General features: G+C 47.5%; 4 protein-coding genes, 1 long non-coding RNA gene and 2 other non-coding genes across 9 annotated transcripts; 3 read left to right on the forward strand and 4 right to left on the reverse strand.

Moving 5' to 3' along the window:
* Positions 1 to 382: 382 nt before the first annotated feature.
* On the reverse strand, positions 383 to 10,240 carry TBL3 (transducin beta like 3). Of its 3 annotated transcripts, XM_042828221.1 has the most exons (22): positions 10,163 to 10,240; positions 9,995 to 10,046; positions 9,791 to 9,886; positions 9,502 to 9,549; positions 8,791 to 8,932; positions 8,268 to 8,352; positions 7,927 to 8,097; positions 7,603 to 7,678; positions 7,051 to 7,147; positions 6,544 to 6,749; positions 6,054 to 6,195; positions 5,480 to 5,538; positions 5,095 to 5,198; positions 4,290 to 4,440; positions 3,924 to 4,154; positions 3,654 to 3,724; positions 2,860 to 3,016; positions 2,378 to 2,436; positions 1,806 to 1,909; positions 1,411 to 1,482; positions 1,112 to 1,270; positions 383 to 584 (listed from the first exon to the last, which is right to left on the reverse strand). In XM_042828221.1, exons 1-22 carry the CDS (start codon positions 10,201 to 10,203, stop codon positions 472 to 474), a joined length of 2,436 nt encoding a protein of 811 aa, XP_042684155.1. In that variant the 5' UTR covers positions 10,204 to 10,240; the 3' UTR covers positions 383 to 471. The 3 variants fall into 3 exon arrangements, with proteins under 3 accessions (XP_042684155.1, XP_042684157.1, XP_042684156.1); XM_042828222.1 differs by lacking the exon at positions 383 to 584 and having other exon boundaries at positions 1,121 to 1,268; XM_042828223.1 differs by lacking the exons at positions 8,791 to 8,932; positions 9,502 to 9,549; positions 9,791 to 9,886; positions 9,995 to 10,046; positions 10,163 to 10,240 and having other exon boundaries at positions 7,927 to 8,114; positions 8,268 to 8,354.
* Positions 10,241 to 10,513: 273 nt separating this feature from the next.
* On the reverse strand, positions 10,514 to 11,117 carry LOC122165255. The gene is made up of 2 exons (XR_006170430.1): positions 11,071 to 11,117; positions 10,514 to 10,684 (listed from the first exon to the last, which is right to left on the reverse strand). It is a non-coding gene; the product is annotated as an uncharacterized LOC122165255 (long non-coding RNA).
* Positions 10,752 to 10,880, reverse strand: LOC122165408. The gene has a single exon (XR_006170468.1). It is a non-coding gene; the product is annotated as a small nucleolar RNA ACA64 (small nucleolar RNA).
* A 412-nt stretch (positions 11,118 to 11,529) lies between the features above and the next one.
* Positions 11,530 to 13,943, forward strand: RPS2 (ribosomal protein S2). The gene is made up of 7 exons (XM_042827840.1): positions 11,530 to 11,688; positions 11,808 to 11,897; positions 12,142 to 12,249; positions 12,766 to 12,939; positions 13,020 to 13,179; positions 13,493 to 13,584; positions 13,821 to 13,943. The coding sequence occupies exons 1-7, from the start codon at positions 11,533 to 11,535 to the stop codon at positions 13,899 to 13,901; spliced, it is 861 nt and encodes a 286-aa protein (XP_042683774.1). The 5' UTR covers positions 11,530 to 11,532; the 3' UTR covers positions 13,902 to 13,943.
* LOC122165406 lies at positions 13,282 to 13,419 on the forward strand. Its single transcript, XR_006170466.1, has one exon. It is a non-coding gene; the product is annotated as a small nucleolar RNA SNORA64/SNORA10 family (small nucleolar RNA).
* A 461-nt stretch (positions 13,944 to 14,404) lies between the features above and the next one.
* NDUFB10 (NADH:ubiquinone oxidoreductase subunit B10) lies at positions 14,405 to 15,966 on the reverse strand. The gene is made up of 4 exons (XM_042827841.1): positions 15,766 to 15,966; positions 15,372 to 15,510; positions 14,943 to 15,082; positions 14,405 to 14,607 (listed from the first exon to the last, which is right to left on the reverse strand). Exons 1-4 carry the CDS (start codon positions 15,911 to 15,913, stop codon positions 14,507 to 14,509), a joined length of 528 nt encoding a protein of 175 aa, XP_042683775.1. The 5' UTR covers positions 15,914 to 15,966; the 3' UTR covers positions 14,405 to 14,506.
* RPL3L (ribosomal protein L3 like) lies at positions 15,912 to 23,998 on the forward strand. The gene is made up of 10 exons (XM_042828177.1): positions 15,912 to 16,088; positions 17,689 to 17,881; positions 18,472 to 18,640; positions 19,482 to 19,617; positions 20,238 to 20,424; positions 21,000 to 21,160; positions 21,419 to 21,520; positions 21,810 to 21,905; positions 22,391 to 22,510; positions 23,919 to 23,998. Exons 1-10 carry the CDS (start codon positions 15,912 to 15,914, stop codon positions 23,964 to 23,966), a joined length of 1,389 nt encoding a protein of 462 aa, XP_042684111.1. The 3' UTR covers positions 23,967 to 23,998.
* Positions 23,999 to 24,338: the final 340 nt, after the last annotated feature.

A 24,338-nucleotide genomic window follows, 5' to 3' on the forward strand; every position in this document is an offset into this window, starting at 1 on the left:
AGTGCTGCATTTGGGGCAGGAAAGCTGACAGACCTGCCTTGGCCCAGCCTACATTTTGCCCAGGTACACAGAATATTCAGTGCTCAGACAACACTGATCTATGCACACCTCCTAGCTAAACCAAGATACACAGTGTGGCCAGTTGTATCTCCCAACTCCAAGCCTTTACAATCACTGTAAAGACAGCTCACTCACAGCCAGATTCTGCCTTCCCTCCGAACTGAGCACTCCTATTGCCCAGGCCTCAAAATCCAGGCTGTGAAAATACAAAGGGAAGGCACAACTTGCCCAAAGGAACAAATCCTTCCTTTCATTAAATCCCAAGGAGACCAAACAATGGTCTTGTTTTAGAAATTCAATTTAATTAAAAAAAAAAAAAAAGATATTATAAAATACAAAGTATTCCAGGCGCTGTGTGGTGGGAAAGCAGTTCGGGCTCCTGTCAGGACGCAGCAGCTGGTGAGGGAAGAGTCACAAAATCACATCCTCCTGATGTGACACGTCAGCCAGCTTCATGTTTTGCCACATGAAGTCAACGAACATGGAGGCCTGCAGCAAGCGGCTCAGCCTCTGAAAGTGGCGCTCTGCAAAGAAAGAAAACTGATGGTTGGTGTCACAAGGGGAGAAGTCTACCAGAAACGGGTACAGAAAACCTCTCTTCTGTTTAGAAGAGAGCAGATGGAGCATTCACAACATGAGAGGAGACCTCGCAGAGGTACAACCTGTGGAAAAACTCTCAGTCCAAGCCAACAAAGAGAGGCCACAAGGCACTACATCACACAACACCAGGATCTTAGAATGGTGTGAGTTGGAAGGGACTTCAGAGCTCATCTACTTCCAACAGCACTGCCACAGGCAGGGACACCTTCCCCTAGACCAGACTGTTCAAAGCCTCATCCAACCTGGCCCTGAATCCTTCCAGGGTTGGAAGATCCACAACCTCTCTGTGCACACAGAGCACAAAACAGGAAGAGAGTTCAGATCTCACATAAGCAGAAGGCAGCTGAGATTGGATACAATCAATTTCCACAGCACATCATTGCAGGCACCTCCCAACAGCTCTGGGCTGTTAACCTGCCCACTGCCCAACTGCTTCTGCAGCACTGCTCACCAGTGTAAGGCAGCAGGGACTCCACAGCAGATTTAATGCCTGAGTACTGCAGGAGGTTGTCTGGTGCTTCATGCTTCAGGAGGGTTTCAATGACAGCTTGAGCCTCATGGCAGTTTCGAGAGTTCGTATTCCATGTCACCAAGAACGTTAACACCGCCTCTAGGGAAGAAGGACATCTGTGCACATTGGTTGGGCAAAAAAAACCATCTCTCTTGTCTCAGAGATCAGCTTTAATTTCACTTCAGAAAATAAGCCCCAAATCTGAAAGGTCTTAGCTCTGAAACCACGCAGTAACAAACCTTTCTGATCCTTCCGCAACCGAGCAATGTTCTCTTCCAGGCGCTTTCGCCCATCGCTCTCCTTGAGGATGGCTAAAAAGAAGAAATTAAGGATTAGGGAAATTAAAATATATATATATATATATATATTTCAAGAACAAGACCCATGCCTCCCTCCTACACTGCAGATTCTGTAAAAAAATACCCTCCCTTGTGACAGTTCCAAACCTTTAGCAGTTATTGGAAAAGGGTAAAATAGAAGCTTTCAGATAATTTGACTTTCATAATTTACTTTAACTTTAGTTATTAAAAACTTCAAACTGTAGCCTGTGTCTGACTTCAGTCAGCATCTATCTGGAAGAGATGAAAAGCAGAGAGGGCAGAAAAAAAACCTTCAGAGTACAGAGTGAACTCACCCTTAACGACCATCAACACTGTGTGCGGACGATCCAGAGAGATTGCCAAACCTAATGCTTTGAGGTACCTTTTCTCATGAAGCAGGTTAGAAAGCTCTTGTTCTCTGGAAAACAAAGCAGTCAGGAGTATGAGACCAAGTATTTGGCATTCAGTACAGAAAGTAGCTGATTTGGCAATAATGGTGTGCAGAGGTTTAATGCCATGGAGTGAACAGTGCATGCCACTGAATGGTTCAGTGCCCTCACTGTGGAGGTAATTACACCCTAGGCATGTTCAAGGGATTCTTGAATTACTCAATGCTGGCTGAAGTTGGACAAAATGAAAGCAGGTTTCAGGGGTTTGACATGCTTTATCTTAGGAGCACCAATCCATCACCAAGCTGACAATATTATAGCAAGGATTTGCAGCAATTAAACTTCTATGAAGCAGAAAAGCCTCTGGTGCCATGGCAGCATCTAAACCTCTACAGGACAGCCTTCAAATCAGGGGGAGTTCAATGGCTCTAAGTGTGGAGATTTTAACCAGACATAAGGCACCTTTCATGGCCCACTACTACCCACAATCAACTTACTTCATAATCTGCTCCTCCCGTTTAGCTTGTGCCTCCTCCTGTTCAATTTCAGTGACATCCTATAAAACCAGAATATAACTTCGTCATACCTTGTTTTAATTCAGGTGAAAGAGTCACTGAGTGATGAGAAAATCATTTTCTGCAGCAAGATCTCCAGGTCAAGTAATTTACATGTTAAATCCAACAACTCAATTCCCTCCAAGCTCTCTCTAGAAGACCAGTGCTGGGAAGGCCACTTAAAGACCAACTCCTGTTCCTTTTAAGGCATCAACTGGAGAAATTCAATGTGGTCAAAAAACCCCAAACCAAACGAAACAAAAAATATCCGAGATATGTCTTACTGATGTAATTGCAAGGTGCATAAAATGAGGACAACATGTATCATGCTGGAACAGTGAGGAAGAAATCACTGAGATACTGAACGCTGCAAATGCATTCTGATCACTAACCCAGAAAAGAGACACAAAGACCCTGCACTGTACCTTCCACAGTGTGATGGAGGAGTCGCTGGATGCTGTCACAACCATGTCATCTTGCTTGTTAGAGTGAAGACCCCAGATTTTATCTTCATGGCCATCTAATGTTTTTACACACTCATTCGTTTTAATTGTCCAGAGTTTTAAGAGACCATCAGAACCACTTTTGGAAGAGGAAAAAAAAGCAAAACAAAAACACAATCTCAGGAAATCACTGGATAGACCATTCTTGCTCTACCCCACCCAAAATACTGAATAAACTCATTCCAGTACCTACCAAATATGAGCAGAATTAACCAAACATCTTAAGAGATCTAAAGAATTTCAACTTGTTCCTGGTAGTACTGGCATCCCCTGGGGTGATGCCATCTTGGAATGCCCTACTACCTACACTTCTTCATATGCTCTCCTGGCGTTTCTGGTCTGTTACATTTCAGCCTTTCTGTAAGAAAGGGCAATTCAGGAGATAAACTGCATTCTTTCCTGCTTCTAGCTGGAGAACAAACCTTCTGCAGCTAACAGTAAGAGTTTAGTCCTGGCTGCTCTTGCATCACCAAAAGCAGTAAGGTGAAATGCATCCTGAGCTCTGCCCTGTGGTGTATGTCACTAACCCAGCAACATCAGTGGAGCTAACTGGAAACATAGTGTAACTGGAGAGGAAAACAAGACACATCTCTGCCACACGACATAAAGATGGCACTCTCCTATCAGTCTCTTTAAAACTAAATTCACTGCACAATCTTGCTGCTCATACCAGCTATGTTTTCTGAATAATTCTGGCTTCTTGTGTAGGCACTTACCCACTGAGCAGCTGTGTTCCTCGGCTTACAAAAATGATTTTCAGTACAGAGGCATCATGACCTTCAAAGGTCTGGAAAACAAGAAAGCAGCTTCAAAGTATTACAGCTGTTGCCAGGTTTTCAAAGAAGATCCTCTTTCAAGGGAATAATGTTTACTACCAAAGCCCAGATAGGTATATTAAAAAAAAAGTATATGTATGTATAAAATAAATCAATCTGTGTAGCATGCAAGAGTTGCCTAGAGCAAGGAGCAATCTGAGCTGTCATTACCTTCAAACAACTGAAGTCCTGAAGACCCCAAAGCTTTAGGGTTCCATCTGCTGAAGAGGTGGCCAAAATCTGATCCACTGGAGAGAACTGCACACACCAGATTCCACGCTTATGTCCAGTGAAGACACCCAGCAAAGAGCAATCAGAACAAGACCACAGCTTGGCCAGCCGGTCCTGTGAGCCCGTGGCAATGAGCTTGTCGTTTGGAGAAACTGCCACGCTGTTTATGTCCTGCAAAAGTCAAAGAAACAGAGAGCAAAGCAGTTTAAGTCTGCTTTTGCTGTCAGAGAGCCAGGAATTGCAGGGTATAAAACAGGAGAGCATTTAAGTACTAAAAATATGCTCTCGCATCAGGTGGAACTTCACCTTGTCATGACCTCTCTCAGTCACTTGTGCATGAAGGGTTTCTGGACTGGAGATCAAGGCTGCTTTTCCTTTGGAAGTGAGAGACTCTGGGATATTCCACACTTTTATTGTGCAGTCCTGGCTGCTGGTCACTATAAAGCTTTCTTTCAACCTGAAAGAAGAGAGAAAAAAAATCACGCCAAGCATAAGAAAGCAGAGCAGTGGTTTTCACCGCACTGAGACAAGGCCTCAATCGGAATCCACACAGTCACTCTGCTGTGACATTAAACAGAGCATGAGTGCTTTTGAAAGTTGTCTTTCATCTTACTTAAGCCCCTGGGATAACCTCCATCCATTCAGCCGTTAGCCAAAACACTGCTAGCTTTCTTCATTTGCACACTAAGGTATGTGGCAACTTTTGAACAAGCTAGGCCTCCAGACTGCTAGGCAGCACAAAGTAGAAGAGCTGATAAACAGATACGCAATTTAAGCAAGCACCTTCATAGGGACACTCCCTCCATTCTCCAGTCAGTCTCTCCAAATTACTTGAGGATTATCTGGCAAATTAAGCAGCTGCTGCTCTTTAAGCCAAACAGAGGGTAGACTGACAAAGAAATGCAAGCTTCACAGCTTATAGACAAATGTGCATTCAAGAAAGAAAACCACAAACATTCTGCCTTCAATTCAGAGCACCCTGACAAGCTGGATTCAAACACGACAAACAATGTTATTCAGAAGCAGACATTCACCAAAACATTCACTGAGGACCTGTGCAGCAGCCATGACTCATGCCCGCAAAGGTAAAACTTTGTTTGACTTTTATTACCTTGAGCAAGAGACAGCGCCTACCCCATGAGCATGACCCAACCCTTGGGCCACACAGACCACCCTGCCATCTTTATTCATCCGCCACACTCGAATGCTTTTGTCCTGTAATGGCAAAGAACAGACAGTGATCAGACTTCCACACATTTACTACATCTGTAAGCCTGGCTATTCAGTGACTTTTAAGCCTGTATCTTTGCCTGCTTTCATCAGAGCAAGGGAGCAACATTTAAAAGGCATAATGGAAGACTCTTGTATTTTAGGGATGTAGCAGTCATAACTGCCATCTTAACAAAAGCCCTTTCTGCCATACTGGAATATAACAACTCTATCCACAAAGATCAATAGCAATGAACACTTTCATTCAGTGAAGAATGCCTACGCACCTTAGCACAGCTTACAAACATCAGGCCTTTCCTGAAGACATCCAAAGCAAGAATCGTTTCTAAACAGAGGAAATAAAAACAGCTGGATGCAAAGGAATACTGAAATCAGACAACAGAAATGTATTAATTAGTATGAAGTCCACAGCTCAGTGATTAGGGCTGGGTTTGAGAGACTCAGGAACATATCTGCACTCCTTATGAAGTGACAGGTGGCATATGGCATTGGTGCAGGTCTGTCACTGCAGCCACAAAACAGCAATCAGAGCAAGCACTCCCATACCTACACCCTCAACTCCAAACTAAACTGATTTCAGTTAGTGAGAAAGACTGAACTGATAGACCTGGATAAAGATAAAGCAGCATTTGCAAAGTCAGGAGTGTACAGAAAAATACCCCACAAAATCCCCCCCAAAATACAAACAAACAAACCACCAAAATAAGTTGTGATGCTACTCCAGACAGAGCCCAGTGACTCCAGTCCCCACATAAAAGTTGTGAGAAAAGCGGGATAAAGAACTGCTTCCACATCTTCTACCCATCTCCAGCAGAGCTGACCACACACACTCACACACACCTGAGTGGCCATAGAGGATCTGGCAGTGTGATGTTGACAGTTCAAACACTTTCAGTTGAGGGCTGTTGGTAGCCACAACAATGTGAGAATCACCAGGCCCGAGGAACTTCACATCCAGAACCTCATCATTGTAACCCGCAAGCTGAGGATGGCAGAACAGAAAAAGTCAAACAGAGTGAAGCACCAAATGGCACCATTCTCAGGGAGGCTGCATTCCCATTTTCTTTCACTTAATTCTGATCTTATTAGACATAAGCTGGAATACAGAAGGGATTTTTGTCTGAGGCTGTTCCGCTTTCCATTCGGTATTATTTGTGTAATATCCCTCCAACTCCAACAGTGGATCTGACTTCCTGGCTTGTAACCAAGGAACAGTTCAGGAACAAACTTTCAATAACAAAGCTTGTTATTTCAAGAACAGACTTTTCACTAGAAGCAAAGCTGAGCCTAAAATACTGATAAAAGGAAAAGAAAGGCTGAGGGTTGTTACCTGCTTCCTGAGCTGAAGAGTTTGAGCATCATATAAAACAATGTTGTGCTCCACAGACACTGTAACTATCTCATTTCTCTCAGGCACAAGCATGCAGTGGGTCAGGCTGTGCTCACTGGCCTCCTCCTCTGACTCCACAGGCTCAAAAGGCACAGGCTGGGTGTACACACAAGCAGCTGTAGCAACTTCCCAGATTTTCAGGACCCCTAGCAAATAATATAAATTATGTCAGAGCCACTGTTGTAGACAGTGATTGTACAAGGAATATAAAGCAAACCTTGGCACTGTGTACAAGTGAAAGCCACACAGCCTTAAGGCCTGATAATTCTTCCTCATCTGCTATCACTGAAGGAAATCAAGAGAAGGCTTTGGTCTCCATCCCCCAAGAGTTCAGCCCAACACTCCTGCCACACAAACCACGTATCCCAGGAACAACAGCAACGTAGCACCTTAAGCACAGTTCTTCCTTAGCCTCCAACTCCAGCAGCAACACGACAGGATGCTCACCTTTGCTGCCAGCCGTGAGAAAATGCAGCCCTTGTTTCTTCACACCCAGCTGAGAGAAATCTCCTCGTTCAGGCAGCAAGATGGCAGCTTCCACGCTCTACAAAGGAGTTGGCCAAACACCAGCTTAGCACAAAGGGTTAGAGTCCTGTTGCAGCAAGCAGCTGTGTTAACAGCTCATTAGTGCCAAAAGCACACAAACCATGCTTCAGTGCCCCAGACTACACTACACAGGTGCCTAGGAAAGGCTGGCAGACACAAAGCAAGAAGAAAGTTTTCTAGCAACTGTCTCTCTTTCCTTCTCCAGAAGTGAGGCATAGGTGGCATACATTTCTACAGATTGCCCAGGCACAGCTACATCAAGCAAGTACAGAGATAACAAACAGCTTCAGACAGAGTTTTGAGGCCTTGGGAAAATACACATAGAGAAGTGTCACATCACAATATATAAAAATCCACATTTTATTTACACACATGTAGGTACCCATACATTATATACACAAACCTACAAAGACAACAGAGAATCTCAAAGGAATAAAAGAAATGCAATTTCACCTCATAGATAGGGACAGTTCGTTTACTTTCTCTGGTTTTCAGGTTCCACACCATGCAGATTTTATCACGGCCAGAACTACAAGATAAATCAGCATTAAAAAACATTCAACTCAATCTCTGAACTCAAATTTGGAGTTGTGGGTTCAACATTTCTCTGAAGAAGTCCACAATGCATTGTCAAGCTGAGACTGAATACTTTAGCAGTTCTTACCCCCACAGGACAAACTACCCCACCCAAACTTCACTCAAACACCCAATCTCTACCAAGAGCCAGAGTTAATGAAAAAGCTAAGCTTCTGCTTTTTTCTATTTTTTTTTTTTTACCTAATGAACGTGTTTCCATCTGCAGTGAATGCCAGGGAGGTGACAGCACTGAAGTGGCCATCCAGCACAGCCACACACTTGCTGGAATTCAGATCCCAAATCCTGATTTTGTAGTCCATTGAAGAGGAGAAGAGTTGCAGACGGGAGATATCAGGGTGGAACTCAACGAGGCTAGAGAGGAGAAACATCTGAATGGAGTAGGAATAAGCTGCCTGGCACCTTCTTTGCATTAGACCAATATATAAATAGAAATGCATTGTACACAAAGAATTTGACAATTCACATCAATCCCAGCATGCAGGCATCACATTAAGTGACTGAAAAACAGGGCTCATCCTTACTGTACAACTCCTGAAGATCCTTTCAGGTTGTGTGTGCAATACTGCTTGTCCATATCCCAGATCTTAATGGTGCTGTCACAGCCACCTTAGAAAAGAAGAGCATGCCAGAATGAAGAAAGGAGGTCCAACACTGCAACAGCTGTAAAATTTAATGAGTAACAAACGCAGCAGAAAGAAAAATGAATCCAGGAACAGCCATCCACACCAAGAGAAGTTCATGAGTACTTCACACTTATAAAATCTGACTGTCCACAGAAAATAAACTTCAAGTGCAACTGACACATTAGAGTTCATGCTTGTCTTCCATCTTCAAGGAGCCTTAACTGCACATTCAGATTAACTATGCCACGCTGTCTCATAAATCCCTAATATTTACCAGCACTTTACTAAAAATATTTTAGAATACTGGAAAAACTCTCTCAATAAGACAATTTACATACATATAAAGCCTCTTATGATGATGTATGTAACAGAGAGCTCACCACCTCGTGCTGCATTAAGTTAGGCTGAAATAGGATCGTACCTGTGGCTAACAGTGTTGAAGTAGAGTCAAAGACCATGGTGGCCACTGGTGCTATGTGCACTGCCTTCCACGTGCGCACACACTTGTTCTCTCGCCAATTCCACTGTTTCAGCAGCAGGGCTCGGCTTCCTGTCACAAGAATCTATAGAAAAGCAAGGCAAAGGAAAGCAAAATCAGCCACTTTCAACAGTGACAATACACAAACAACATAAATATCCATTGCTATGATGTTCTTGAACCTCAGTATCTCAACATTCATTCATAAGAATGATACTTGTCCCAAAACGTATCAGGAAACGCACCGAATGCATAACAAGCATTCACAAAGACCTCCTCAAAACTGAGAGACAAACATCAGAAACAACAGGAAACCTCTCCCAGAAGCTCTGACCTGCAGTGCTTCAGCATATGCATGGATGCTGGCAAGCAGCTAGAAAAAAATCAGGATTTAAATGAAACATCAACTAATAGAGTTTCTGCATATATACAGAATAGAGTAAAATGTATTCCTGTCCCTGGATGCATCTTTGTGGCTAATTACAGTAAAAAAAAATCAACAGTAATTCCTACATCTGACTCGAGCCCAGAAGAGATAACAGACTCCACAGAGTTTCCCAGGGACATTCATGGCAGAACACTCCTCAGACTTCACTGGACTTACCAGGAGGCCCAGGAAAGAAAAACACACAGCAAACACAGCCATACACATACCTCATCATCAGGGCTGAGAACAAATGAAGTGATGTCCTCTTGGTCATCCTTGAAAAATGATAAAAACATAGTTAATCATCCGTGCACTGCTTCAGAGTGCTCTCAAGCCTTACTTTGCCACAGCTCCTACTGACCCATGCATACCCAGCACCACGCATACAGTGATGAACAATGCAAACACCAGCCAGGGTTGCAGTTCTCAGACCTCTCTATTCCCACTCCCAAAAGCTTCAAAACACATCAGTTACAAGGCCTGAGAGCCGCGGGAAACGCTTCAGTGTTCCCTCACCTGCTCAAGGCTGTGCAGCAGAGCTCCCGTCTCGACATCGATCACGTTCAACTTGGTCCCACAGGGGCAGAACATGAACTTCCCATCCCGGCTTACCTAGAAAATAGAGGATGGAGAGCTAAGAGTAGGCAGTGGGGGTGGCCCAGCAGGAAGCAGGGCGCTCCCCAGCCCCTTCTAGAGACACCAGCCGTAGGCGACCACTACCTGCACTCGCCCTCCTTTGTAGAACGGCTCGATTTTCCTCGACACAGCATAACTGAGAGAGGAAGAAAGGGAAACGCATGGACAGATTGTTAAAGCGAAGACAGCGCATCTCGGCCGCTCCCGGAGGCGAACGTTACGGCCGCACAGCCCAGCCCCAGCCCCGCTCACTTGCTCTTGAAGCGCACCACGCTGCCCGCCGCCGTGGCCATGGCACCCTGCGCCCCGCGTGCAGGCCCCTTCCGGGTTTCGAGGGCGGGACTTCCGGCTGCGGGAGTTGGATTTCCGGCGCACGTGAATAACGCACAACCAACACAGGAAGCACCCTCTCTGCGCATCACGTGGGAGAAAGAAGCGCAAGGCACGGAACCGCTTCCGTCTGAACAAACCGCTGCCGTTATGGAACGGAAGGCGGCTGGGAACGGCTTCCCACTCGTCCGAGTTATGTTCCAGCACTACACCCACACCCTTCAAACCCCAGAGTTCGCGGACTGTACAAAAATACAAGTAGCAGGACTCGAGTAAGTGTTTAAGTAAATTTTTATTGAAAGCACTCAGCTCCATTCATATAATCATTCTTTTATAACCGTTCTGCAGAGCTTTGAAGTATTCCGACTGTAAATCCTCCGGCCTTCTCACAAAGACGCTTTTTGTCTTATCTTCACATGAAGGGTCCTAGCCGGGCTGTTACACCTGCGGGGAAACGCACAGCACTCACACACCGCCCTCACACTCAGCCACCCCCAGGGCCCCTCACTGAAATTATGGGAACATGGGTTTCACTCCCCACACACCGTCATCGTGGGCAATAAGCTTTGATGTTCCCTATGCTGTCGGCACGGTTATCTCACCGGAGGCCACAGGAGACCGCAGGTGATTTTCAGACTGTGCCAAAGGCTGCTTCCCAGCCCTCACACCAACAGTCTTCTTTCTGTACCCACCTCCTACCAGCACAGCTTACAACGCAAACGCAACCCCAGCAAAGGCTTAAAATCTCTAAACACAACTAAGAGAAGAAAACCGAAGAAGCAAACAAACCAAACCCATCTACCGCACATAAGGCACCCCAACTCACCAACCTCCTTACTTATCAGACTGCAGTCCCACGTGTGCGCGCCTTTATAGCATGAGACTACGCATGCGTAGAGGTGGTGCATGCGCACAGCTTCCAGCTGGCCCTCCCGCCCCGCACCCTGTATAATTAAGCTGTTAGCGCCCCCTCCGCGCTGTAGTTTATTATGAATTCAGCGCGCCGGGTTGGCACCACACAGAGGTGTTCTCGCGAGAACTTTCTGAGTATAAATAACGGACGGCGGCAAGTGGCGGCCTTCTACTCTACGAACACGTAAGTGCTGGTGGCTGTGGGGTGGCGGCCGTTTGCGACCTCCGCTCTATCCGCTCCCATCCGAGCCGCCTGCGGTGTGGGGCCGGCCGTGCCTCGCCGGATGGGTCCCGGCCGGGCTTTGTGGTCGTGCCGCGTAGTTCTCTCTAGTTGATGGTGGCGGTGTTTTGGCTAATGTACCTCTCTTTCTGTATAGCAAATGGCGGACGACGCCGGTGCTGCAGGAGGGGCAGGAGCCGCCCGAGGAGGCTTCCGCGGCGGCTTCGGAACCGGGCTGCGGGGCCGCGGGCGCGGCCGTGGTAGGGGCCGAGGGAGAGGCCGCGGGGCCCGTGGAGGCAAAGCAGAGGATAAGGAAGTGAGTGGAGTCTGTAGGGCGGGGAGCGTTATGTTGGGCTGACCCGTGGTGTTTTCTATAGTCCCTATTCCCCTAGAAGATGCTGCAAGCCCATTGTCGTTTACTTGTTTCTTCCTTAGTGGATTCCTGTCACCAAACTTGGTCGCCTGGTCAAGGATATGAAGATCAAGTCTCTGGAAGAGATCTACCTCTTCTCCCTTCCCATCAAGGTGAGGTTCTGTGGGTGCTCAGAGCTGGTGAGCAGTGTGCAGCAGGGTCTCGGTCTGAACTGTGAAATTGGCATCAGTTGCTGCATTTGTTATTTAGAACACTCAAGTTGAGCCGTGTTGTTATTTAGTTGACTCTGGACTCATTTGCAGAGAACAGCAGTGAGACTTGTGTGTTTTGTTTTGTGTGGAGATTGCAGCTTAGAAGTGTGGCTTAGAAATGTGATTAAATGGCTGAATCTTGTAGGAGTCAGAGATCATTGATTTCTTCCTGGGGTCTTCTCTGAAAGATGAGGTGTTGAAGATCATGCCTGTCCAGAAACAGACGCGTGCTGGTCAGCGTACCAGGTTTAAGGTAATCTCTTCTGAGGATTTTTTCTTGAACATTATTCGGATTGTGATAGTTGTGGTTGCATCAGAAATCTAAAACCCAGTTTTCTTTTGTTACTTTTGATCTGGGAGGCAAAACTGTAAGGGGAGAAGTGCACTTCTCAGACATAATGAATCCCAGAATGACCCAGGTTGGAAGGGACCTCAAGTATCATCAAGCTCCAATTCTCTTCTGCAACAATGGCCACCAACCTGCACATTTAATAATACACCAGGCTGCCCAGGGCCCCATACAGTCTGGCCTTGAACACCTCCAGGGATGGGGCATCCACAACCTCTCCGGCAGCCCGTGCAGCACCTTACTAAGCTTCGTAACTTTATAAGTTATAGGAGCTGCTTTAACAACTGCTTAGTTGTAGTGTACTGTAGCTGTGATCATATGCTTCTGGTTATCTGTGGTGAGATCCTGCTGGATTATGTTCTGCTGAGAGAGTGTTCCTGCATGACAAAGCCTTGGCTGAAAACTTTCCTTCAATTTTAGGCTTTTGTTGCCATTGGAGACTACAACGGCCATGTTGGTCTTGGTGTTAAATGCTCTAAAGAAGTTGCCACTGCGATTCGTGGGGCAATCATTTTGGCTAAATTATCCATCGTACCAGTGAGACGAGGCTACTGGGGGAACAAGATCGGCAAGCCTCACACCGTGCCTTGCAAGGTAAGAACAACCTGCTGTGCATTGCCTGTGAGTCACGCCGTGGTGTGTGCTGTGGAAGCTGGAACCTGCTGTGCTCATAGGTTACTGGGCGGTGCGGATCCGTCCTGGTGCGTCTGATCCCGGCGCCTCGTGGTACAGGCATCGTGTCTGCCCCTGTTCCCAAGAAGCTGCTGATGATGGCTGGAATCGATGACTGTTATACCTCAGCCCGGGGCTGTACTGCCACACTTGGCAACTTTGGTAAGTGTGAGGTTATTGCGTTGTAGTTGTGCATGTGTTGTTTTACTGGAAGGGAAAATAGTGCTGCGGTGTTGTTAAGTCCATGGCAGATGGAAAGCTCCCAATCTCCCAATCTGCGCGGTTGCACTTGCTTGAAGTAGTGTAATTGTCGTAAATGGAGAGAGAAAGGAAAGTGAATTTTAAGAGTATAACAGAGAGATCTTCTTATGGTCTCTCTGTTTCCTCTGAAATTCTACACTTCTGGAGATGTGTAAATGGGTACAGGAGTTCATTTCTGTAACAGTGATGTGCAATATTTAACTTCTTTACATAGCTAAGGCCACCTTCGATGCCATCTCCAAGACGTACAGTTACTTGACTCCTGACCTCTGGAAAGAGACTGTTTTCACCAAGTCTCCTTACCAGGTACACATGCAACGCTTCCTTCAGTTCCCAGCTCACGTTGTCCTGATAGTCTGATAAGTTTGCACTTAAATAGTACTTCATGGTTCAATAAGAAAGAAATAAGTGAAATAATTAAGTAACAGAACTGTAACTGAAAATCCCACCCCAGTGTACACAGCTTGTTGAAAAGTTATGATGCTGAGAAGGCACCACAGTGGTTTACAGAAACTAAATGCTGTTTTTTTGTTTTAATCCAGGAGTTCACTGATCATCTGGCTAAGACCCACACCAGAGTCTCAGTGCAGAGAACCCAGGCAGCTGCTGTGGCAACTACTTAAGTGGTTTTTGTACAAGGCAATAAAGTGGTCAGTGGACAAGAAGTTGGTTTGATTGGATGCTTTGTGTATTGGGCAGATGGATTAAGTCTGTGCTTGGGATCTGAGTAGGCTCAAGTTTGTGGGCTACAGCCTGAACATCTGTTGGGTGGAACAGAATGTTTTACACTAACCCTTGTTAATCATACATTAATCCTGAGTGGGGTTTGTAACCAAAGAGAGGGGAAAATAATATTCCCTTATACTGTCCTTTCACAGTGTGTTTACTCTGAGGGTGCTCCCTACCATGGTTGGGTACAGCAGAATTAATGGTTTGTAGATTAATGGTAATAGAGAAATCGAGCAGGGACACCCTGGGGTACCACAGCTGGGGTGGGTACATGGAGCTGACTTCATTTAGAGAGTGGTAACAACCAACTGAAACAGATCTCAAAAAAGAATTCTAAGTTTTTGCACACCTCTTCAAAGAATGAGTTTGAATGAGAATGCTAATGGCATGGCAGATGTTTGGGTTTGCAAGTTTATTGTAGAGCATCACAGTTCACAGATGCAACACAGGATTGATAAAAGCACCACTGACAGACGTGCTAATTATTCTGTATCCAGATTTACTGAGATGCATTTTCTTGTGCCTTCATTTCTTCTATCATCCTGTGCTTCTGCTTCATCAGACACGTCCTGGCATTTCCGTGGACACCAAGATCACCATCTAAAAGGAAAGGTAATAATGTCAATGTCTGAATAGCCCTCAGCAGCTAGGAGGAACCAGGTCTGACCCAGGTGAAGTGTGGCGCTTAGGACAGGTGCAAGCTGCAGTGCTGAGAGAGAAATGTATACAGCTTTTGATACTGTAGGAGTGTCAGCTGTGCTGTGCTTATTGAAGTGTCACTGTCCAGGCCCAGTGGGTCTGGCACATCTGAACACTGAGCTCAGATCTGCAGCATTTTCCAAGAGGGAGTTTTAATGCAGAGAAAAGATCTTTTGAACCTTCCTTTCCCCGTATGCTGTTACAGCTCTGGCAGATGTAAAGGCTGCAGTACTCACATCTGTCTTGGTAGGCTTTGGTAACCTGTGCAAGCTGCTCCGCCTCCTTGGCACAGTTCTGAAAATGGCTTGGTCCTTCCCTGTGCTTGCATGCACCTAGCCTTTCCCGGAGTATCTCCACAATCTGCTGATCCACCAACCTGTGTGGGAGATGAGGAGTGCAACTGCAACACATGGACTACAGAAGAGCAGAACTGCAGGAACCAGGATGACACTAATGCTAGCCTGCCCAGCTAAGCAGGCTCCAGGGGACAGAATAACTGCAACCACCAGTGTTCTGTAAGGGGGTAGACACAGTGGCTTAGGTAACCATTCAACACCCCAAAATCCATGCGATTCCAGTGCGACCCCCAGGACTCCCACAGCCAACCGAGAAGAGCGGGAGGGCTCTGTGACCCCCCGCTTGGGGCAGCCCTGTGCCAGCCGTACCTGTCCCTCCTCCACTGCGCTTCAGCCTCGTAGAAGCAGAGGTAATCCCCCTCGAGGCACTCGCTCAGGTCGGGCACGCGGCGAAACTTCTGGTGGTAGTAATAGGACTTGTTCTTGGCTTGCTGGCGCTCGATCCACTCTGCAACAGCAGCGGCACAGTCAGGCACCTCACAGCCCGGTGCGTCGGTGCGTCCGTCTGTGCCACCACCGCTGCGTGCACTGCGTGTCCCCGTGTCCCCGTGTCCCCGTGTCCCCGTGTCCCCGTGTCCCCGTGTCCCCGTGTCCCCGTGTCCCCGTGTCCCCGTGTCCGTCCCGTGTTCCCGTCCCCACACCGCATCGCTGCCCTTCCGACGGGAGCGGGAAGGCCGCGCTCAGCCCGGTGACCGGTCTGTACCTCGTACGAAGGTAACGGGCGCATCGATGATATAGTTGAACGCAGTCTGGATGAGGGTGACCGGATTGGGCAGCGCCGAGGTGCTCTCCGAGACCGGAGTACGGCTCGGCGGCGCTTTATACACCTCCGGGTCCGGATCGTCCGGCATGGCGGCGGCAGAGCTGGGCGGACGGCGGGGACGAGGAGAAGATGGCGGCGCCCCGCACAGCGCCGGCGGCGGCGGACGCAGAGGTCAGAGGGCGTGGCTCTGCGCATGCTCCCTCGAGGCGTGGTGCATGCTGGGAGTTGTAGTCCGCCCGCGGCCCAGGTGCTATGGCGGCCAGGCGAGGGTTGGCTTCATGTTTTCGTAGAAAACATAGAAATGTAGTATCATTAAGGTTGAGAAAGAAAATCCCAAGTCCAACGCCAAGCCATCCCACTATGCCCACTGATGGTGTTCCTCAGTGCTGGATCTCCACGTTCCTTGTGCACCTCCAGGGATGGTGACCCCACCCCCTTCCTGGGCAGCAGTGCCAGTGCCCGACTGCTTTTTGAGAGGGCTGTTTCCTAATTTCCCACCTGAACCTCTCCTGGTGCAACGTGAGGCCATCACCTTTCATCCTGTCACTGTTACCTGAGAGCAGAAGCTGACCCGCACCTCACCACAGCTTTTCACTCTGCTTGCTGTGCCTGCTGGCTCAATCTCTACCCCAGGAAGAATCACAGCCTTTATTCCTGGCCTGATGTAGGACTTCTTAGTCTGTCCCTACCCAGAGTTTGGCCACTGGCTGTGCCCCTTGAAGGAGCTCCCACAGTTTGGCTGTGCTGTGTGCATTTGCAAATCTATTGTGATTGGTGCCATTCATGATGGACTTGAGGAGGGGAAGCCGTAAACTGAGACACCAGCAGTTGACCTTTACCACATCCCAACTGTTAGGGTAAAGCTGGCAGCTTTGCTAAGTGTGAAATGAATATCGCATCCAATGAAGCTAGTGGCTAAATTTGTGTCTTAAGTATTAAACAGGAGGGGCACATAGTGATAGCCTCTTCCTGCTGCTGACTTGAGCTGAAGACGTCCCATGGTTTGTAAAGCTCGGCACTGCTGCCTTTTGGATTGCATGGAAAGGGGCAGTGAGCAGGGCTAGGTTATTGGTTAAATTAGTGCAACTGAAGTGGGGTGGACCTGACATAACTCCACTTGGGTTGGAAAAAAGGCTTGATGGAAGGTGCAGCCAGGTTTTGTAACTGGTCTACAAGGAAGGAGTTGTAGTGGGCATAGATCTAACTCCTCGGGGCTTGGGCTGGCCCCTAGTTCCCCTGCCTTGAAGCCAATACCATAAGAATTTGTCAATGTCTCTCTAAAATGCTGTTGCTTTTCTCTGCCTGACACAACCTGACTAGGGATTGGGGTTTGTATATTTAGCTCTGCTAATTTGGATTCAGAGTACATATTTAACCTGCACATGTTCTTATTACTGATTCCTTTGGGCATCCTTTCTGGTTTCTTCCGATCGTTAGCTGTGCTTGCTTGGTGCCATTTGCCTTGATGACAGAGCATTGAATGTGGCCCTGTGAAGTCTGAGCAGGCCCTTTTTGATGATTCTAAAAATAAAAATTGCAGTTAACATCACAGTATAGCAGACCTATTAAATAACATATTTCTCCTTGAAATTGTTGAAGCAGAAAGGAAAAAGATTGTTTTCAGTTAGTCTGCGCCATTTTTCCAGAAATGTACTAAATTCTTTGATGTGTGTGGTAGAACCTTAAACAAAAGCCCGTGCCATTACAAATTCTCTCATGTTGGAAATAAGAAAGAGCCCAGAATCCTTCCAGTATTCACTGGTGTTAAAAGGGATATTTCCTCTTGTACTTTGGGCTCAGTCCTTTGAGTATCTTCTGGGACCCAAGAATGAGTCTGATGTTTTTTGTTTCTCCTTTCTGCAGTCCCACCGCAAATTCTCTGCTCCTAGGCATGGCCACTTGGGCTTCCTTCCTCACAAGAGAAGCCGTCGCCACCGCGGGAAGGTGAAGACATGGCCTAAGGATGATCCCAGCAAACCAATCCATCTGACGGCTTTCATGGGCTACAAAGCTGGCATGACACACACCCTGCGGGAGGTGCACAGGCCTGGGCTCAGTAAGGATTGGCTAAAGGAGGAGATCTTATCCAGGAGGAAAGAGGGGGAACAGGCTTGTTGCTGGGAAAGGCTGCTCATGGGAATGGGTGGTGGAGCATGTATCTCCTTGGCTATGTCCTGTAATGCTGTCCAGATATTTGATAGCCAAAGGCCATTGCGTGACCTGTAAGTCATGTGTAAGCTATGTAAGCTGAGTCTGGGGATTTCCGGGAAGTCCCCCCTGGTTTGTTGGTTGGTGGTTTGTTGGATCCTGCTGGCAGAAGCACCCTGACAAATGCTGGGCACTGTGAAACATTCGTGGGGAATTTTAAAATGTTACCCCGTGGGATGACTGTGAGATTGGAGCCAAACTCCAACATGCAGAAGAAGGGTTAAAGTGTGCTGAGCCATAAAATCTATCCACTTGGGTGCCTGAAGGTGAAACTCTGCGTGGCTCTCCAGCAGGACTTGTGGATGTGGGAAGAGATGGAAGATCTAGCAGTGAGAGTGTGACCTTGCCTCCAGCATACTGTTTGCTTGGTGGGTCAGACGCATAGACCACTAAGGCTCCCAGGCAAGAATCTGATCTCTTCCTTTTGCTATCTTGCAGGGATCTCCAGGAGGGAAGAGGTGGAGGCTGTGACCATCATTGAGACCCCACCAATGGTGGTGGTGGGAGTTGTGGGATACATAGATACACCAAAGGGCTTGAGGAACTTCAAGACTGTTTTTGCTGAGCACATCAGTGATGAGTGCAGACGACGTTTCTATAAGAACTGGTAGGTGCTTCCCTGGGTGGAGTGTCACTGGGGTCTCTTGCAGGCTCTCTGTGTTGCCTACATGTTGCAGACAGCTCAGCTACTAGCAGCTGGCTCTGAGGTGGAATGAATTTAGTCATGCACAGAGATACTGCAAACAGCTTGATGCTGGGAATCAGCATATGCATATGTAAATTTATTCTAATTGTTGAACCGAGTTAGTGCTTTCTGCAATATCATACACAGTGCATGCTGCAGGTCCATTTTAATTAGTGTAGCTTGGGCCCATCTATTCCTCATTAAACTGAGACATTCGAGCTGGGCAGCAAGTGAAGATGAGAGGAAAAACAGATTTTTCAGGAGGAATATTGATGCAGAATGTGCCCCTTGGCCCTTGTAAACCGTAACAGCCTAAATCCCACACCAACAGAGAGGAAAATGGAAACATGAATTTCATAACCATGGGAATCGTGTCTCCTGCAGAAGCGCGTGTTGGCCGTCAGATCCACCCACCACATGCTTCCAATGCTTGTTGAAGGCTGTGTTCTTTCTCCACTTAACTCTGATTCTGTGCTTGTATTTTAATGGCACTGAGCCAGTCAGTAGGAGACAACTGGATTCTTCATGCAGAAAGGTCTGAATTAGCAGTCCTTTTTGCAACTCGTTATTTGTTTTCATCTTCCCACCTCAGAGCCCTCTCTCATGAGCCTGGCAGCCAGGGATGATTCAGGTACCCGTGGGTACTCTATGCCTTCAGGAAGGTGCATGGACCTTCTGTCCCCCGTGCTGTTTAGTCTGCAAGGCACAGTGAAGAACCAATTCATGTTGAGCTCTTGGTAGACATTAAATGTTTCTGTCATAGGCACAAGAGCAAGAAGAAGGCTTTCACCAAGTACTGCAAAAAATGGCAGGATGAAGATGGCAAGAAGCAGCTGGAGAAGGACTTTGCGGCTATGAAAAAGTACTGCAAGGTCATTCGTGTCATCATGCACACACAGGTCGGGGTCTTCCTCAGCTTGAGAGAGTGGTTAGGGCTGGGAGGTTGGCACAGGGGTTGTCATGGTGGGGTCAGAGGAGACAGCCTGTGAAAGCAGATGAAAGGCTGTGGGGAAGAGCATGCGGACAGCGGGAGATGCTGGCTGCCCTTTCCAGCCACCTCCTGACACCAGTCCTGTCCATCTGAGCGGGCTCAGCAGGGCTCCCTGCCTGCATATCGACACAGGCTGAGCCCTGTGTCAGCAAGAGACCTCGGGCCCCATGATCACCTCAAATTAGCAACTGGTGTCGAGTGTTGGAAAAAAATAACCCACAGGCAAACACAATTTTGCCAGATGCAGATTGCTGGCTATACAAGGCCCATTTTTGTGCTGATCCCTGGAGTTAGCAACTGCATTGGAGCCTGTGGCAGAGCTAAGCTGGCTTAACTTCACTTGTGGCTGATGCAGACAGGGAGGGACACTGGCTGTCATAAAAGAAGTTGACGTTGTGGTGGAGAGGGGTGATAGGGAGCTGTCTCTGCTCACTCCTTTCCTTTCACTAGTAGTGGGTGTTGTGGCCCTGCCTGCATGTTCACAGGGTGTGGGGCAGCAGTTTGCCCTATTGCACTGTCTTAACACAGATGAAGCTGCTTCCACTAAGGCAAAAGAAAGCCCACGTGATGGAGATTCAGCTGAATGGTGGGACAGTGGCTGAGAAGATTGATTGGGTCCGTGAGAGGTTGGAGAAGCAGATCTCTGTGCACAGTGTCTTCAGCCAGAACGAGATGATTGATGTCATTGGTGTGACCAAGGGGCATGGAATGAAAGGTACAAAATGGGAGGACCCTTGTCAGGGGCTTGGCTTTGTCCTTCTCACCTTATGCTGCCCCTAAGTTAATGCTGGGGGGAGAAGAGTGTGAGCCACACTGAGAACCCACCAACTTACTGTACAGGGAGTAGCAAAGAGCCTGTGTATCTCAACCACAGTGTGCATTTCCACTGTAGCAGAGTTTGGTTTCCTTTATGTCAGCGCTGGCTATGTTGTCTGCCATGCCCAGAGTCCTCCCTGAAGGCCTGGAGGTGTTGTGAGGATGTAAAGGCACTGCACTTCTCGTAAAAGCCCCACGTTTGTGAAGATGTGTTTTTTTCTGTGTGTGTGGATATGCTCAGCAGGAACATCGCAGTCTGATCCGATCCATTGAAAGCGAGAACAGTTCTGTGCTCTGGCCCCTCACTGTGGTGACAGCTCTTGGTCTCCTTCCAGCACGGTGCCTTCTGCGAACTTCAGAAGAACGACAAAACTTTCTCCTCGCTTCACATTCCCTCCCAGCACTCAGACACCAGCCTTGAATCTCCCCTACCCCCCCAGTGTTCTCATTACCCCTGTCCGGTCACACTTGCAGGGGTGACAAGCCGTTGGCACTCCAAGAAGCTCCCCAGGAAGACACACAAGGGCTTGCGCAAAGTTGCCTGCATTGGAGCCTGGCACCCAGCCCGGGTCGGCTACTCTGTTGCTCGTGCTGGCCAGAAGGGCTACCACCACCGCACAGAGCTCAACAAGAAGGTATGGCCCAGCGCTGCGCCTCCCTTCCATGCTGTCACCATCCTTCTTTGCACAATGGCCTCAGTTCCCCCACAGCTTCTTTTATGTTACTCTAGAGGTGTGCAGGGCTCTCATTCTGCATCTCTCTTCTTGCTCGTTTCATGCTCACAAGGTTGCACCACAGAGCGCATCTCAGTGATAATCATGCTTGTTGTTTCTGTGACATCCATCAGTGTGAGGACACTAAAGTCACTGTTGTCATTTCCTTCCTTTTCTCAGATTTTCCGCATTGGCCGTGGGATCCATGTGGAAGATGGCAAAGTGGTGAAGAACAATGCTTCAACAAACTATGATGTCACAGAGAAGAGCATTACACCTCTGGTAAGGGGTAACAGGGCTGAAACTGGCCCTTGTTGTACGAGTCTGAGTTAGAGAAGTAATTCTTTGGCAGGACACAGCTGCATAGGAAATGATTTGAATTCCACTGAAGGAAATACAGTCAGTGTGGCTGAAATGCTCTGGTGACACTGGGTGGCTGTTCTGAAGTGTGTACAGTTCAGATAGCTTGAAGGTCTGTCAGTTTTTCCTCTATTAGAAAACGTCACCAGCTTGTCATGTTCCAATCCAGTCCTCCTGCCTGCCTGCCAACCCTCTTTGTCTCTTCCTCCAGGGTGGCTTTCCTCACTATGGGGAGGTCAACAATGACTTCCTGATGCTGAAGGGCTGTGTCGTGGGCCCAAAGAAGCGTGTGCTCACTCTGAGGAAGGTGAGAGCGCAGCCGGTGCTGGGGAGGGACTGACTGTAGCTGTCTACTAACAGATGTACCACGTGCATGAAGCCCGTGAATGCTGGGCAGTGAGACTGGTTGAGCTCTTGATGCAGAGAGCATGTGGCACATGAGCATGGTGCTCAGTGAGACCATTTGCAGAGTGCTAACTATGGCAGTGTGCACCCGAATGCAGATGTACCTTTGGGGGTGTGGCTGGGGGAGTTGCAAGTGGAAACCTTGGCCATAAACAGATGGTGAGGAAATGAAATGCAAAGCAAAGAGCAGGCTTATTTCAGAGCCGCTCTGCAAGCAAAGGTATCACCTGCCATCTGAGCACCAGGATGTTCCTCTGGAAAAGTAGATTTCATGGAGCCAATTGCCTGATGGATGCACTGAGAACACCTGAGCACTGCCTTCATCAGAGCAGACATCCAGATTTTCTGTAAAGATAAGCCTGATGCACTGTGACTTTTCTCTTTCAGTCCCTTCTGGTGCATACGCGCCGCCGAGCTCACGAAGCCATTGAACTCAAATTCATTGATACCACTTCCAAGTTTGGCCACGGCTGCTTTCAGACAGCTCAGGAGAAGCGTGCATTCATGGTGAGTTACACTCTGCACCAGCTCCAGCTGCTGGGCTGTGCTCACAGCTGGGACTGACTCCAGCCAAGCATCTGCTTCTAGACACAATAACAGCCAACTGAGTGATTGGGACCGTCTTACATAAAAGACAAACATGAATTCAATTCACACAGCAGATATTGTGCTAAGGAAGAACATGATGATCATATGAGTGATCCAAGACAATGCAACTAGCAAATAATATACCATATGGCCAACCAGTTTCCATTCACCATGGGATGTTTTAAACAAGCAGTTAACTTGGCAAGCACTGTATTGGACATATGGTCCCTTTCACTCATAATTGTGAACTTCTTTGATTTATTTGGAATGATTTAAAACTTTAATGTTCTTAAGAGGAAAAGGTTGGGTCAAATTCAGCCACAAATTTGTGATTTTTCTATCAGGAAGCTTTCAGAAAGGCCTACCAGTATGTTTTTCTTAAATCCAGGGCAAAATAAATTCAAAACAAACGTAGCTTCTTAAATAGTTTTGCAGCCTACACCAGGCTGGTGCCTATGTCTGAATACAAAATAGAGGAAGTGTTTAGTGAGCTAGGCCTGCAGTTAGCAGAAAAGAGAAAAAACTGCTGCATAACAGGCAGAAATAAACTGTGTCTGGATGTGGTCTGTTAGCCAGAAATCCTACATGAAGCTAGCTAAGCCTCCTTAGCCCTGGGCAGGGGGATTGGTTATGCGGTGTCTTAGCAGAGCTCTTTTAGATGTTAAGCCATTTTCCTTTAGCTCAGCATCAGGAGCTTGTTCTGCAGTGAGAATGTTCTGCTCTTGTTGTCACTGCAAGTCCTGCATAGCTGTGACATGGAGCTCAGAGACAGGGAATGGTTTTACCTGTTTGTGGGTGGTTTATTTGCCATTTTCTACTGTGGGGTGAGAGGTTTCCCCATGAATAATGTGGTAAAACTTCACATTTTACTAGAAGTAAAATGGCACAAAAGCAATTCTTGCAAACTGCTCCTGTGGGACTTCTCTGATCCAAGAAAACACCATTTATTTGCTGATGGAAACCCCTCAGCCTCACTGAGTTGGCTGATGAGATTCTGTGCCCTCAGCTGTGGGAAGCCTTACCTTCAGGCTCATACTGGGTGGCTCCAAGCAGGTCATTGCCACTTGCTGGCAATGTGTAGTTCAGATAAACACTTTTCCAAGACCATGATGTTTTGCTTGTGATTCCTGCAGGGCTAGCAAGGCCCCAAGATTCGCTGGTGAATGGCAGCACAGGGCCACCAGAAGGGAAACAGAGGCCAGCAACAGCCTAGCACAGCAGAAAGGGGCCAAAGCTGCAGTAGTGCTCCACACAGCTCATATACAGCCTTGAAAACCATGTTTGTGTGCTGCTAACACTTAGACCTCTCATCACTGCTCTCTTGTAGGGCCCTCAGAAAAAACACCTGGTGAAAGTGAAGCCAGAAGAGCTGTAAGGGATGAGATATACAAGGCTTCCTAATTGGACAAACTTCAATAAAGGGTCTACAAGCTGTGCCTGCTGCCTGTCTTCCTTCTGGAGGAGTGTCTTGCTGTGTACACTGCTTCCTATGGGCAGCAGTGTGTCCTCAAGCACCTCAGACACTGGAGATGGTACAAGCAGCACTCGGGACAGGTTCTCATGGAGAGGAACTATCTGGGAAGCCAAATGTCTACTCTGTCCCTCTGGATCCTCCCTTTCCATGCCCCAATGAATTTCTTCACTGGCATGTATTCACTTAAACCGTGGTGAAGGACTCCCCTTGTTTTCCAGAGCAGAGCAGGGGCCAGCAGGAAGCAGAAGTCTTCCCTACTGACTGCCTATGCAC

Source organism: Centrocercus urophasianus, unplaced genomic scaffold (genome assembly GCF_019232065.1).
Source record: "Centrocercus urophasianus isolate 14NV4802_14NV808 unplaced genomic scaffold, USGS_Curo_1.0 seq_29, whole genome shotgun sequence".
NCBI classification, from domain to species: domain Eukaryota; kingdom Metazoa; phylum Chordata; class Aves; order Galliformes; family Phasianidae; genus Centrocercus; species Centrocercus urophasianus.